The 15,467-nt window shown below is 30.3% G+C and overlaps 1 protein-coding gene across 2 annotated transcripts; it reads left to right on the top strand.

The window, feature by feature from the left end:
- The first annotated feature begins 1,877 nt into the window (after positions 1-1,877).
- LOC143899601 (very long chain fatty acid elongase 7) lies at positions 1,878-14,004 on the top strand. 2 transcript variants are annotated; one of them, XM_077409992.1, is made up of 5 exons: positions 1,878-2,134; positions 2,206-2,415; positions 10,133-10,203; positions 10,299-10,570; positions 11,177-14,004. In XM_077409992.1, the coding sequence occupies exons 3-5, from the start codon at positions 10,155-10,157 to the stop codon at positions 11,726-11,728; spliced, it is 873 nt and encodes a 290-aa protein (XP_077266118.1). In that variant the 5' UTR covers positions 1,878-2,134; positions 2,206-2,415; positions 10,133-10,154; the 3' UTR covers positions 11,729-14,004. The 2 variants fall into 2 exon arrangements, with proteins under 2 accessions (XP_077266118.1, XP_077266116.1); XM_077409990.1 differs by having other exon boundaries at positions 1,878-2,415.
- The last annotated feature ends 1,463 nt before the right edge of the window (positions 14,005-15,467 follow it).

The raw sequence follows: 15,467 nt of genomic DNA, 5'->3' as shown, positions 1-15,467 counted from the left end.
TACGGTAGCAAATTTTTCATACAGCTGGAGGAAAATAACGTTATTTGCAGTTGCTCTGACGTAAGCTGTCTTCTCATTAAAACACGGACATGATTACGGATTATTGTATAAATAATAATACATTACAGACAAGATGCAGGCATATGTATGAAATGTCATCTTGCTCTGGCTTATTAATTGAAGCGTTACTGTAAATAATATAAACAATATACAATAGTGATATATGGAAATATATGAAATATTACCATCTAATAACTGTGTTCATCATTTATTGCATGCTTTATTAATTTCAGTCGTAATATAAAATTGATCGATAGATCAAAGTATCAAATATGATTTATAACTATATTATATATATCTTAAATTTATGACAAGTACATGGGAGGAAATACATATTATTCGAATGTTTAATCTTAACGCTACGTTATCCGAAACATATTACTTATATGTAAGGTTTTTCCGATTATTACACATAATTGATTGTCTAACAGTTATTGACTAATTGCTAATAATCTATACAAATCATAATGTAAATTTTCTCTTGCAAACAGTGTCGCGATTACTGTGCATTTTCTTCTTTCAATCGTCACCACAAATTTTCCATCACTTGCATTAGTCACATATTTGCGTTGTAAGCTAATGGGTTTCAATAGCGAAGTTATAATGCAAGATAACAAAAAATAGGCTTGCAGGGAGTGGCGTATTGCAATTTAGAAAAATAAATTTCGAAAGTAACCAAACAAGTAGGTATGGATTTCGCGAGAAATCTCGAGCGATAGTTAACTAATCAACCAATAAAGCCGTAAGAAATTTGCCAATGTGCTAATTACTACTACGCGCGAAATATACATTGTATATAATTTAGAGAGAGAGAGAGAGAGAGAGAGAGAGAGAGAAAGAGAGAGAGAGAGAGAGAGAGAGAGAGAGAGAGAGAGAGAGAGAGAGAGAGAGAGAGATGTGTGTGTGTAAGCGCAATCGGTCTCTGTTACGCCAAGATTCACAATGACAATACAAATATTCCCATAATCTTCGGTAAGAATTACAAGAATTCTCGAGTCACATTGAGTCGAGTGACACGATGAACACAGATCGTAATTATGTAAATCGACATGTACCACTTTGTTCCTTTTCTAAGATAGCGATTATAAAACATGGATTCCCATGTGACTTACTGAGTATTGATTCAGTATTAATACGTTTTGTTTGATGTCCAAAGTGTTCGCGCTAGATTATTTTATGTATTAAATTCCTTTTTCATATTTTTATGCTTCTTCTGACGCAATTAAGTTACACGCAACGATAGTAAAAGATACTCGCTTTCATGGCTAGCCCATAATTCCCAATACAAGTTCGTGTTGTAATATGACTATTGTAAATATATATACGCGCGCGCGCGAAATAAGAAATTAGATTTTTTTTCAAGGTTAGAATAACTCAAAAACTTTTATACATAACTTCAATTTTTTATTTTCTAAAATGTATCGCGTTTTCGTTTTTTATATCTAATACGTTTTATATCTAAATTAATGGCACGCTTCTTTAGATTACGGAGTTCTAAACAATGTTATTTTCAAAGTTTTTATTAATGTGCTGATATAATTTAATTATCTATTATATATAATTTCTTTTTCGCGCAAAACTCTTTTGAATTATTTGTGAGACGCAGTTACAAGTGAATTACTGATTACTTATACATTATACATAAATCTCGCGTTGGTGGTAGACCTCCAAATACTTAATAACAACACGACGAAAGGAAGGACAGCGGTTTGATAAAAACACTTCGCTCGTCGATACATTGCGCTACTGCTGTTGCTGCTGCTGCTACTACTCCGGAGGACGTCCACGTCGTTTGCGAAAGGGGGAAAGAACCCGCGGTGCAGCGTCGTGCATCCGTCGTACTGTGATACGAACCGCCACTCCACACACGGTGTTCAAACAGTCTCTCGTTAACTTGCATCGGAGACTAATCTCTATTCATCTATCGCCGTCGGTTTTCCTTTTTTACTCTTTCCTATTTTTTCCGATTTTCCTCGTGTCTTGAATCAGATACACATTAAATACCGTTCGTCAGTCCGATCCGGTAAACAGTCGTGTGAACAACGACGATCGTGAGAAAAATCTGATAGACACGGTAGGCACCGATAATAAATAGTCTGATCGTAGCGAGCATCTTACTAGTGACAACGACGATCTTGCCGGTAGTATTGACGAAGACTGCCGGATTATTGAAACTGCGCAAATCTGGTGGATCAAGGATTTTATTGAAACTGCGCAAATTGGTGGACCAAGGGATCTTTTGGGATTGCGAAATCACGATCGAGAATAGCTATTCTAGCCGGCCATCCTAGCTTTGACTGGTGACAAGAAGATTCTGGTCAAGATTTAGTGACTGATTTTATTTTGTATTTTTATGTGAGTATTAATATTATAATTCAGCATCAATAAATTATATTTTGCGGGAATTTTATTCAGATGACAGTTGAAGAACATCCATAGTTGATCCAATTTGTTTTTCCTCTGTTATCAAACAGTATTACATAAAAAGATAACAAAATTTAAAAGAATAAGCATGCACGGATAAGACAATGTTCTATATTTTAAATTTAATCAATCCAAAATTATTTTTGTTAGAGCGAAACTCATATTTTCATAACATTATCCGATCGTCCATATATTATATTTTGTTATATATAAAAAACGGCCGACTTCATTTTACATTATAACTTAAAAGAATAATAAGATTTTAGAAAAATCTTGTAATTTCCTTCTACAAAGGTTAGGAATTTTCTTCTACATAGGTAGATAATTACGTATGGATTTATTTACGTCTGAGTTATGGTAGAATGATTCCTTTAGATCTAAAAGTATAATTCGATCAGCGCAAATTATTGGTTAAGTGCTTATTATACTAGTGTTTCCGCTGAACGTAAACATTACATAAAACATGTGACTTTTGTCTTCAAATACAATTTCGAAAACGTTGATATTTTTACACTTTAATATTTTATTTTATTTATTTTAATTTTTAATTATAACGCTAATTATACGCTAAAGAACTAATGTAAAAAATTCAACGTTTAATTATATAGTTATTTAATAATTATTTAATTATATTGTTATTATAATATAATTAAAATTTGACTATTACAGTATCATTGTTTGCTATCCCGAGATATTAAAATTGTTCCTTTGTACGCAGTATATATGAAGAAATTGTGATAAATACATAATATACGTGTTTATTTATTTATCTACTTATCTGTCTGTTTGTCACGCTAATCAGTCTGCTCAATTGAATCACATAAGTACAGTGTTTCTTTCTGTTTTGGACTTATCCCGATTTGATCAGCTATACCAATACTAGTTTTACATAAATAAAGTGGATTCACTTACGCGGTAAGTCGAGAAACAAAGGAAAACATCGTTATATTAAAATTTCTTCATAGTTGTAAATGCATATGGCAATGTAGAAAAGACTATCAATCACTTCCACGTTCACTTGCATGCCTCAATGAAATTATAAGTGAACGGTTTCCAAGTCTTTTGCAACCCATTGAATCTCATTAATACGTATATTAAAATTTGTAGTTCATACATTTGAAATTCGTTGTTTGACTAATTACTGTTTAATTAATTCCAGTAATTATTAAAGTTATATTAATTTTTAATATCCCGTTTTTTATGATATTTTCATGATATCCACATTATTATGCATTATTATGCATTAGAATTAATTTCACTCAAATTAAGCGTAGAAATGAGAACATACAATTGATAAATGATTTGTTATTTTGATTGGGAAAGCTTTATTTATTCGGAAAAAAATATTTTAATTTTATGAATATATACAATATTAAATTTAAAACGCACATCTAATCGCTGTAGTTTTCTAGATAAACTCACAAATATGGCGATGGTATGTATACCGGTTCTACAGACATTTCACAATTATTATGCGATTCGTGTATTCAATGACCCCCTTATGCCCTCTGCTATTTAAGAATTAACAACTGCAGGATATGTCCGTGTGTTCCAGAAGAGCAACATACATATTAATGTTTCCGTGACAAGACATTAAGAATATATATGTATATAAAGCATTGACCGATCGCGAAATCAGACAATTTCCTCGCAAGTCTCGACGCCGAAGGACGCGTGAATGGGCCGGAACTTTTTAAGGACGCGGCCGAGAAAGTCGCTGACTTTAACGCAACTGATAATGACGTGCCATTATTTTATTTAGATACCTATCGACCGCAAAATTAGTTACACATACGTATACGTATGAAGCGCAAATAAGGAAACGTGGCCGAAGGTCCATACGTTAATACTGAAGTATTAACAAGTATTAACAAGATAAAAATCCGAGAACAATATACTACAAAGACGAGTTTTAAGAAAGCGCAGAAAAAACCCCAGACATATCCGTAAATAACTTGTGCTACCGAACATTCGAAGCTTCCGTTATAAAAATTTTGTTTGGAGAGAAAGAGAGAATCTGATAATTACTTCTTTCCTGTTAATACAGTCAATTAAACATTTTGGACCCAGTATTTTTTTTTTTTTTTTTTTTTAAGATTCTCCGAGTGTTTTTCACTGATTAAATGTTTCGATATATCTACGTTTTATTCGCTAATTACCCCCGAACGTTGGATATTGATAGTAATTTACGTGGACCAATTAACGATTTGTAATACCGCAACGTATACGTGTTTTTACATTTTTTTTTAGTGTAGAGCGCATTTCAAACAGTTAGTAGAACATTAATTGTTTGAAATTAATAGATTACATCTAGAGCTATCGTAATTAATAACGTTTATTAAATTGGCCATTATCTGTTTATAAGTTCATAAAATTTGCATATTGAATCGAAAACTGCCTTTAACAAAATACTTCTTAAGTATCTATTTAATATAATTTTTGATAAAAAGTTTCAAATATTTTGAACTGTGGGTGTAATTATATTATAAACTAAATGAAAATTAATTACATTTTCTACGATATTTATTCCACATTTTTCTATATTCCACTCACTTTGTCGTGGAAATCGTGATAATACATAATTTGTAGATATTATTACCATTAGATATAGTATGATAAAAATAAAGTAAGAACATATATAAAGTTACAAAACGCAGAACTGCGGCAAAATTTAAAATAGGATTTTCAATTTTTTCCAAGATCTATAATTCTATAAGATTATTTTTCTACCATATCAAATATGCATTAATCATGATAAATTAACATTGAAAAAGAAAATTTGAGAGGAAACATATACTTTCCATTTAAGGTAAATTTTCTGCTTATCACAATGAATGAGTATAAAATATCTAGAATTATACAAAAAACAAAGTATATAAAGAAAATAATCAAATATAAAGAAAAATAATCAAAATGATACGCTCGTTTTGTGGTAAAATATTATTATTTATAATGCAAGACTAATAAATATGTACGTAAAGAGACACTGTATATACAATAAAAATAGTCTTACGTATTATATCATTATATCGATGTACGTGTAAAATACAGTGTAAGCAATAAAAACCGTTGTTATGCACGTGTATTTTTTGTGATTAGATGGAATCTGTATTTTCTACGTCAATCGTATAGCTGGCACGATAATTAACATTACCTATCGCCTTTTCATTGAACAATTCACTTTATTAAAGTTTAAAAATTTAAACAATTTAGTATTTGATATGAATTAGCTAATGTTTTACGTATCATTGTATCGATGCACGTGTAAAATATAATGTAAACAATAACAATTGTTATTATTATACGTACGTGTATTTTTTGTGATGAATCTGTGTTTTGTGCGTCAATCGTGGCTGACACTAATTACATTAATTAACATTATCATCTTTTTATTCAACAACTCGCTTTATTGAAGAAATTTAAATAATCTAAGCAATTTAAGATTTAATATGAACCAATAATTTTATAGTCGATGAATATAAAAACCCTAATCGATAAATCTAGGCGGTTCTTTTAGGTGTTATTCCGTAAAGAATGGCTTCCGGCTTTGAGGACGTAATCATTCGTGAGTTAACAGTATAATAATAAAGTATCCAGTTTAACACCGTATTTAAGAAATACTCAGCGACCGATCACGAAAAGGTCACTTTGTTGGAAATGTGAAAGAGAGCAGGCGAAATATTGCATTCTAATGTAATAGCTAGAATCTACGCATAAGGAATCCTTCTTTTGTATGTTCAGTTATAATCTATTATGCTATGTTTATTCATCATATTTTACTACAAGCACTTTTTCACACTTTACGTACGCGTAGTATTTTCCGATTCTGACATCATTATTGCGACTGTGAATATATTAATATTAAATGAGGTATATGATTTATCAATAAATGCAATTCAAATTGCTGCGGGTGGGAATCAGATTGTATTGTATTCGAATATAAAGAAAATATTTAATTTCTATATTAGTAAGAAACACACGATTGCATTATTTCTGAATTTTACACTATATACATATTCAATATCAGCATAGAAGACGTATTTATTATTGATATGAGGCACTTTATTTATAATTATTAAAACCGTATATTTTTAGGTTTACCGTATATGTATTATACAAAAGAAACGATTTCTTACGTGTAGACTCTACCTTATATTATCTTAGGATGCAATATTTCGCCTACTTTCATATTTTCAACGAAGTAGCCTTTTCGTGATCGGTCGCTGAGTACTTCTCAACTACAGTGTTGGACTTAATAAGCTGCTATTTTGACAAAACCAAGCAGATAAGCGGTTCGTAAATGTTTAAGAAAGGGTTTGGAATATTGCAGCTTTGAATTACGCACAACAGATAAATCCTTGTATTTACATCCGCATATTTACATGCGTACATATATACGCGACCGTGGATTAAATACAGAAGAAGAATATTTTTATTTTAAAAGTCCTAGGAAACGCGGATGCTGTTTATAATTTCTAAACCCTATTTATACTTTGATTGTAAATTATTTGCATAATTGTTTATGAAGATGTTTGTAGAATAATATGTGCGGTCAGAGAATAAATAGAAAAGCGTTACCTCTTAATTATGAATTTTCTATAGTTACAGAAAAAAGAATCGATACCGTTCAAATATTACTGTACTGTCTTCCTTGAAATTACTGCGATTTTTTTATGTTAAAACACTACGATTATCCACAATATACTAAAAAAGATTTAATGCAATTTACTACAAAATTATATTAGCGATATTGAATATATATTAAAATAATAATATTTCCGGTCCAAATGTAGTGTTTATGTATGACCAAACGCATTTCTCGGCTGGATGCATAAACTTTTGGCGGTCACCGTCTCGTTCAACAACTGGTCTCAAGGTGGAACACTTACGAAATTTATTTCAATCTTTCTTATTTTGTTAGTCTTAAAAGGGCGACCTTATAAAATTACACATAAGCAAGTACATTTATCTTTACCGAAGCCGCGAAGTGTCTCTTTATTCGAAAATATGCGAAATTTGATGTATTATTATAAGATTAGCGTTTCTTATTGATCAAATCAATCAATTTTGCGTGCAGGCGCGCGCGAATTTACAAACAATTTTGAGGTCATTTTATTGTAACATTTATATATGAATAAGATATAATACAAAGAAATAATTATCATACAATAACCGTCATACCGTACAATTAAAATAATTAAAATCTTATTATATATTTTGATTTTATACACATAATAAGAAGAAATATGTAGTTTTCCAACGGGAGCTAGTCATTCATAATCTTTAGTCACATCATTATTACGATTTCTTTTTATTTTCACATCTTGTCTTAGATCTTTATTTGTGGGAAGCCCCGTGAAACATCGCAACCGGTTTATGCTCAATTTTTTCGTCAAGGTTCTTCATTCAAGGACGCCCTATCCTTATAATTATATATCAAGAATAAAGTGTCCCGTAAATGCATATTATTTGCCGCAACTTTTAAACAAAATTTCATCTAATTTAGTTCTTTTTTCGTATTCGGATACATTTAATATCAATCCTTATTTAATATTGAATGAAAATTAAGCTAAATTAAGTCGAAAATGCTTCGTAGGTAGCATTAACGACGTAAGCGGCAACATGGGATGGTATTCCGCAAAGAGAAATTGTTTTTTTTTTTTCCGCGAACTGCGGTTAACCACAGAAATTTGGCCGCAGTCATATCGTTGTCCTCCAAAGATCTTGATCGTTTCTTTTTAAAACCCGTTGTTAAACGACGATTTACTGCTAATAATGATTTCATAAGACAACAGTGTGACTAGTCGGTTCTTCGGTTCTTGCGACACGCTCGCTGCACAAGTGTCATTATCGTATTACTTGTATTGAAGTAAATTATCAATGTTTTGCTGCTTAGAAAAATGATAATTGGATACATTTTTAAAAAATATATCGATACTTACGTAAGATTGCACTTTGTGAACACAAAATTACGGCCCGTTGTTAGTCTCTTTTAATCTAGGACCTCATAAAACTACGTACTTACGTAGTAGTTCAGTAAAATAAGAAAAAAATATACTTGGCTATCGGGTCTCTTGATATTAAAACAATTAAATAATTTTTTTTAGAATTAATTAAATATGACAAAGAGCTTTTTAACGTATCATTGCAAATAATTACGAGAGAAAATCGTTTCTATGAATCCCTTTTGAGCGAATCATGACGTGTAGAACGAGACCGATCATTGGGGAAGTCCGATCGTCTATCTGGTTTATGCAAGGGGAGCAGCAACGGGGAAAGACATTGCTTTGCTGCAACTTCACAGAAATCTCGTTCACCTTGATTCGCACTTGACCCGTAGCTAGAGAGATCTTTGACTTGAAAGATCTTTCAACTTGATGGATGATCAGAATTCTTGAAAATACCGCACATAAATGCAATCGTGCCACGAATATTTCGTTTTTGCTCCTACTTTTTATTCAACGTGTTCAGTTTTCTTTTACATTTTTTAAATAATACGCAAAATATTATTCAGATGCTATAATAGGAAGATTATATTAAAAAAGAAGTATCCGGTAGAAGTATACATTAAGAAGTTACGTCTTGTATTTTTACACACTAATCTAAATATTCGTTTATTAATTTCATGCGTGCCGCAGATGAAATCTTCGTAATATCGATTACACACTGCCTAACTTACCCGGTAATTTTCTTTAAAAATAGTGTCATATCTAAAATACCCGAATTAGACTTAGACTTCTATGATATCAGCTAATTTTAACTGAGTTTCTGAATGAGCTTTTCTGAGGTTCTGAATGTCTCTTCTAAAAAATAATATAATTAATGATTCTAAAAAAAGACAAAAATATAATTACGTTATAGTTGTATTTATATAGTTGGCGTTGAAGGAATCGACTTTTGGTCCATTTTATATAAAATTTCAGGGATTCAAAATTTAATTGTGTCTTTCGCAGAGTGTTCGTTGAATCCTAATTAAAATTGCACTTATACATCTTACGGCCGTTGCAATCGCTCGTTGCAATTTAGGAAAAGGCACAAACAAGTTTCCATTCCCTTACTGTCCCTTGTAATTTATATTGTCATTAGGACCACCAAGGACGGCCGAGGAGACAAGTAGAACACTTTCATAGTCATTTGTTTTTTAAATGCGCGTTTTCTGCATAACTGCATTATCTTGCAATACCAATGTCGCAACTGTTCATAGAGTAATCTAGTATTTTCTTCTCATAAGCGGTAAAATTAAGACATAATTAACTTTTAATTCATATAAAATTTATAAACTTATAATAAATAAAATAATTAACAATAATAAAATAATTAAATTGTATTATACTTTGTATAAGATAACGCATGTTGTTTCACACAGCGCTGTACTTTTTCTATTACATATTTATTATTAATCTCTATAAAAAAAGATAAGAATATCCTAAAGAAGATAAAATATTTTATTATTATTATTAATACACAAATATATAAACTATAATTTATTAAATTGGACTTTTGCATTCTATTTGTTAATTGTTATTTGTTATTAAAATGCGGTGAGAATAAATTTCTTCTTGAATTTCTGCAAGGAAAAGAATATAAAATTTATGTTAGACAAATCAAACTTTAATATTTTAAACTAATTTACAATGTATTTTTGCAGATTTACGAAGTTAGACTGCGAGATGTCGTACATCGTGGAGTGGTATAGAGATTTGATGGACAACAAACATGGTAATTTTATAACAACAGAATTATATTTAAAAAGAAATAATGTTACATGTTAACGTTATATTACATTATATGTTAAAACGCTTATATTTTTATAGATCCGAGAACGCAAGAATGGTTTTTGGTCTCTAGTCCCGGTCCTGTCCTGACGATCATAGCGACATATTTGTACTTCTGCGTTTCCGCTGGACCGAGATACATGAAGGACAAGAAGCCGTACGACTTGAGAAACACTCTAATAATTTATAATTTTATTCAGGTTCTGTTAAGTCTTTATCTGGTTCACGAAGGTTTAATGGGTGGCTGGTTGTACGAATATAGTTTTATTTGTCAACCAGTTGATTATACATATAAACCGAGTTCAATTAGGGTAAGTCTGAACGCCGTTATTAACATAATAACTTTTATAACAATCTATATAGCACGGAATATTTTAATTATATTCCGCAATATTGCAATTACTTGCAAATTGTGGGGCAAAGGACATTTCCTTCTCCATACGCTTTTCATATCTGTATCATTAAAATTATTTGTAAGCGTCTAACATACATCCTATATTGCTGCACGTTTATAAAGACGTTGCATTAATATATTGCGATAATATTACACCGCAAGTTCTCTCAAATCGGATGTTTTATTGGCTACTCCAATATTACAATAATTTTACGACAAAAAAATCTAATGTTACACAATGTATTTGCAACTTGTTCCGTGCTGTACGGGAAAATTATGGTAATAAGACTTTTGAAGACATTTAATGCACTTAAATTGAGTAGGTATTTTTCTAACAAGCTTCTACCGTTGCACCCGTTATTACGGCAACTTTAAACCAGTGCTCGAATTCAATGTAGATTCCAAGTCCGCCTTAGGTGAAGGGACGTTCCGTTCTCCTGGGAGAAATTGTCGCTTGACTTGATAATTACAATCTATCATTAGCGTATATCCGCACGATCTTTATATAATTATCCTTTTGTAGATGGCCCACGCCGTGTACTTATACTTCATGTGCAAACTGATCGAGCTGCTGGACACGGTGTTCTTTGTTTTACGGAAGAAAGATCGACAGATCTCATTTCTGCATCTCTATCATCACTCGTTGATGCCAGTCTGCGCCTGGATCGGTGTCAAGTTCTTCGCTGGCGGTCATCCGACCCTTCTCGGCGTCATAAACTCCTTCGTCCACGTCTTCATGTATACCTATTACATGCTGGCCGCGTTCGGGCCGCAAATGCAGAAATACCTCTGGTGGAAGAAGCATCTGACTACCATGCAGATCGTGCAGTTCATCATAGTATTTTCCCATAATTTTCAAATGCTCTTCACCAGCTGCAACTTTCCGAAGCCGCTGTCGTTCCTGCTCACGATCAACGCCGGCTTGTTCATTTACATGTTCGGATCGTTCTACGCGAATAATTTTATGAAATCGAATGTGCGAAGGGAATTGAAGGCCAATGGTGCTGCTAACGGCACTACTAGTGTTAATGGTCACGCAATCTCAAAAGAGATGGACCGTGGTAAATCCGATTAAAGGACTCGTTGCCAGAGTCTTTCTACCCGTAGAACTGTAAGTGTGAGAGCAGAAGAATGATTTTTTTTTTTTTCAAGATTCTTTCATAGTTAATTAGGGAGCGGATTAGATTCTTGTAACGTAATAAAATGTCACGCTGGATAATTTTCTCCCTCGCGATTACTCCGCCGATATTTGTACAATGCATGTTATGAAAGTAGATTAATACGTACGAGAGAATGGTATCTAACAAATATGAGTAAAGATAGATTTGACTTATTTGTATCAAGAACAATCTGCTTACAAGCGATCCTTACGCGAATTACGCGCGATCTATAGAAGATTGAAGTATTACTCTTGCATAAAAAATTTATGCCTTTTCGAGTTGCGAAGTGATATTAATGAGATGCATAATACGATCTGGCATGAAATATGTAGATAGAATAAGTTTATCAAATTCTGTTTCGAAGTTCTATACACAGAAAAAAAATGTTCTTGATTTGAAAATATCTTTAGTTTCAACGTGGAAATCTTGAAATGAGATTATATTGCGTTAAACTTGCTTAAAGAAAACTTGCTTGAATGAAGTCATTATACAGTGCAACCAAAAAAAATGTTGAAATAAAAAATTAAAATTCCTATAAGAAAATATAGATTGTTTTGTATATAAGCAAGATCACTCTAAAATTTTATAAGAATTTTAACTTTTTATTTTAACATTTTTTTTCTTGGTTGCACTATATAATGATTTCATTCAAGTAAGTTTTCTTCAAGCAAGTTTAACGCAATGTAATCTCATTTAAAGATTTCCACATTGAAACTAAAGATATTTTCAAATCAAGAATATTCTTTTTCTCTGTGTATTTAAAAAATTCATAATCTAGTGATGTACATCTTGATCACCGTAGTTGCGTACGTTCCAAATTTATGTTTTAAATTTTGCTTCGAAACACAGAAATTGTTTTACTTATACTACTTATAGTATATTCTCAGTACGTGAGAGTATATACTTGCAAATTTAATTCCAAATCTTTTTTTACGATGTAAAAAATAAACAAAGCAATTGAGACAGCGATAATCTTTGAGATGTATGTTTGTGTGTATTTATTATATATTTTTGCTGCACAAAAAATATGTTTTTTACAGAAAAATATAAAAATTTTAAAAATTTTGAAATTTTCGTTAGTGTTAAAGAAAATGACAGAACGCATTTTTGCGTTAGACTTTGTAATATTTCACGAAATGTATTCAACATTTTTAAAGAATACATTAATTTATTTTTTTTTTAAATATATACATCGTATTTGAATTATTGGGATTTTAGATATTATTATTTACATATTTATGTTATTAAGGATGTACTATAATTAATTTTTACGATCAAGAAAGTTTTAGAAGATAAACTGCGAAATCTGTAAAGGATACTTGTAAAAGATTTCTTGCCAAACATTGATAAGACAGAATTATTCAATGCTGTTATTGATGGTTGCACGAACAAATCAAACAATTACATTTTTTTATAATATAAAATCCAGCACCGATTTTTAGTAGAAATATATTGTACCTACTCTGTCTTCGTCGATATCTTCGTCGATATCTTGAATTTTTGTTCATAAGCAAATCACAGTAATATTTGCTTTGAAAAAACAAACTTTTATATATAGAGAGGTAAAAACTATATAGTGGTGTAAGTCAAATTTTCAAAAATATTGACTCCTGTACATAGATGCAATTTTTATATATTGTATAGATTGCATTTATGCGAGTCAATATTTTTAAAAATTTGACTTACACCACTATGGTTTTTACCTGTCTATAGTAGTGTTTCATATATTCTATATACATATACTATGTATACACTAATGTACGATAAGCACTATTGATTATTTAAGTGTTTGACTGATATGGTTAAGTATTCAGTATGTAATTATTCATCAAGACCATTGACTATTTAATTTTCTAATAAAGATTCAATAACTTTCTTATTTTATAAAGAGATATTATAAAATAAACGGGGGAATAATATAATTTATCATCTCATCACAAATATATATATAACTGTTTCTTGCCATATCAGTTAAAAACTAATTTCGTACAAAAAATATTTTTACTGTTTGCTAATGTTATTTTTTAACATATTTGCTAAACACATACATATTTCTGAAAAAATAAAAACTTACTCATTAAATATAAACACGGAGGCCCCTGTTACAATTTAAAAAGAAACAAAATATTATTAAAAGAGACTTTGACTATATCGAGATAATATTGTGTAATAAACATACAGAAAATCAAAATTTGTTAATATACCTACTAAATATTTCTATCGCATTATTTTTTGCGACAATTATTGAATTAATTATTGATCACTCTAACCAGTATAAATTTGGGTTTTTTATAACAAAATTTTATTAACAATTATTTATTGCATTTTTTCTAACTTTTAATGGTATTATTTATCTTTATAATCAATTTTTAATTAAAATTGCATGAAACTTTATTTAAAACAGAAAAAATGCAACTTTTTTTTTTAGTAATTTAAATTATAGGCAACTAAACATTATTAAAAAATTACGTTTTAAAAGGCCAAACTTATTATTATGAAGAATGTAATGTAGTAGAATTAGAATATTGTTAATATTATAAAATATAAATTGTAAGAACGATGATATAGAGAAACAATGGAATAAGGTATACATTATTTATAAATTGCACAGAAGAGAATAACTCGCAAAAATCAAACTACCAGTACATCAAATATACATAAGGAAATCTCATTTTTGCTTCCTCATAGAGGAAGCTTTATTTTCGTAAAAAAATTTTTTTTTTAGTTGCTTTTGCTAATGTGTTCAGAATGTTCTAAAACGTCGAAAAATCGCTATTTTAAAAAAATATCGGTATGTGTGTATGTGTGTATGTGTGTATGTATGTGCCAAATTTACCGAAATTTCTATAACTCCAGAACTAATCAACCAAATCTTAACGAATTATATATGAAATAAGGGTAGAAAAAAAACTGAAGAATATAATAGAATTAATAAAAATTGCTAATAATCAAGGGGTTCTTTTTTAATAAAATTTTGAATTTGCAGAAATGTTTGTTTATGCTTTAATTTCCGCAAATTTGGAGATATCGATCTATTTTTAATTTTATTATATTTTTCAGTCTTTTTTTTCTACCCCTATTTTCATATATAATTCTTTAAGATTTGGTTGATTAGACTAAGCTTTATACGCAATCAAAGGTCCCTAATTTTTAGAAAAATGTCTGTAATAACTTTAACTTCTGTAAATTTTAAGATATCGGTCTATTTTTTATTTTGTTATATTTTTCAGTCTTCTCTATTTCTATTTTATGTAATTCTTTAAGGCCGGTATTCATAGTCGGGTCTTATATTCAAGATCGTCTTAAGTATAGTCTTAAGGCGTCATCAGACAATCAGAGAGCTGTATTAGCATCTTAAGACGTCACTTCCTCTATGAGGAAGCCAAGTGCAAATTTCTAATTTGCACCATTTTTTCAATAACTAGTTTCTCTTTCTCTTTATCTTACCCTCTTTGTCTCACACATATTACTTTATTCCATGAAGAGCGAAATCCTTTTTGTTTACATTAATAACGTGAGAAACAACAGGTAAATTTTTCACGGAATTTAAATATCGCTCAAATAGCATCGAGATGACGTAATAACAGAGTCAAAGGTTGAAATATATATATATATATAAGTTGTATTGAATATCGAATAAATTATTTTTGTATT

This window comes from Temnothorax americanus, unplaced genomic scaffold (genome assembly GCF_048541705.1).
Source record: "Temnothorax americanus isolate GAGA-0224 unplaced genomic scaffold, ASM4854170v1 Scaffold28, whole genome shotgun sequence".
NCBI lineage: Eukaryota > Metazoa > Arthropoda > Insecta > Hymenoptera > Formicidae > Temnothorax > Temnothorax americanus.
This window is presented reverse-complemented; position numbering and strand designations above follow the sequence as displayed.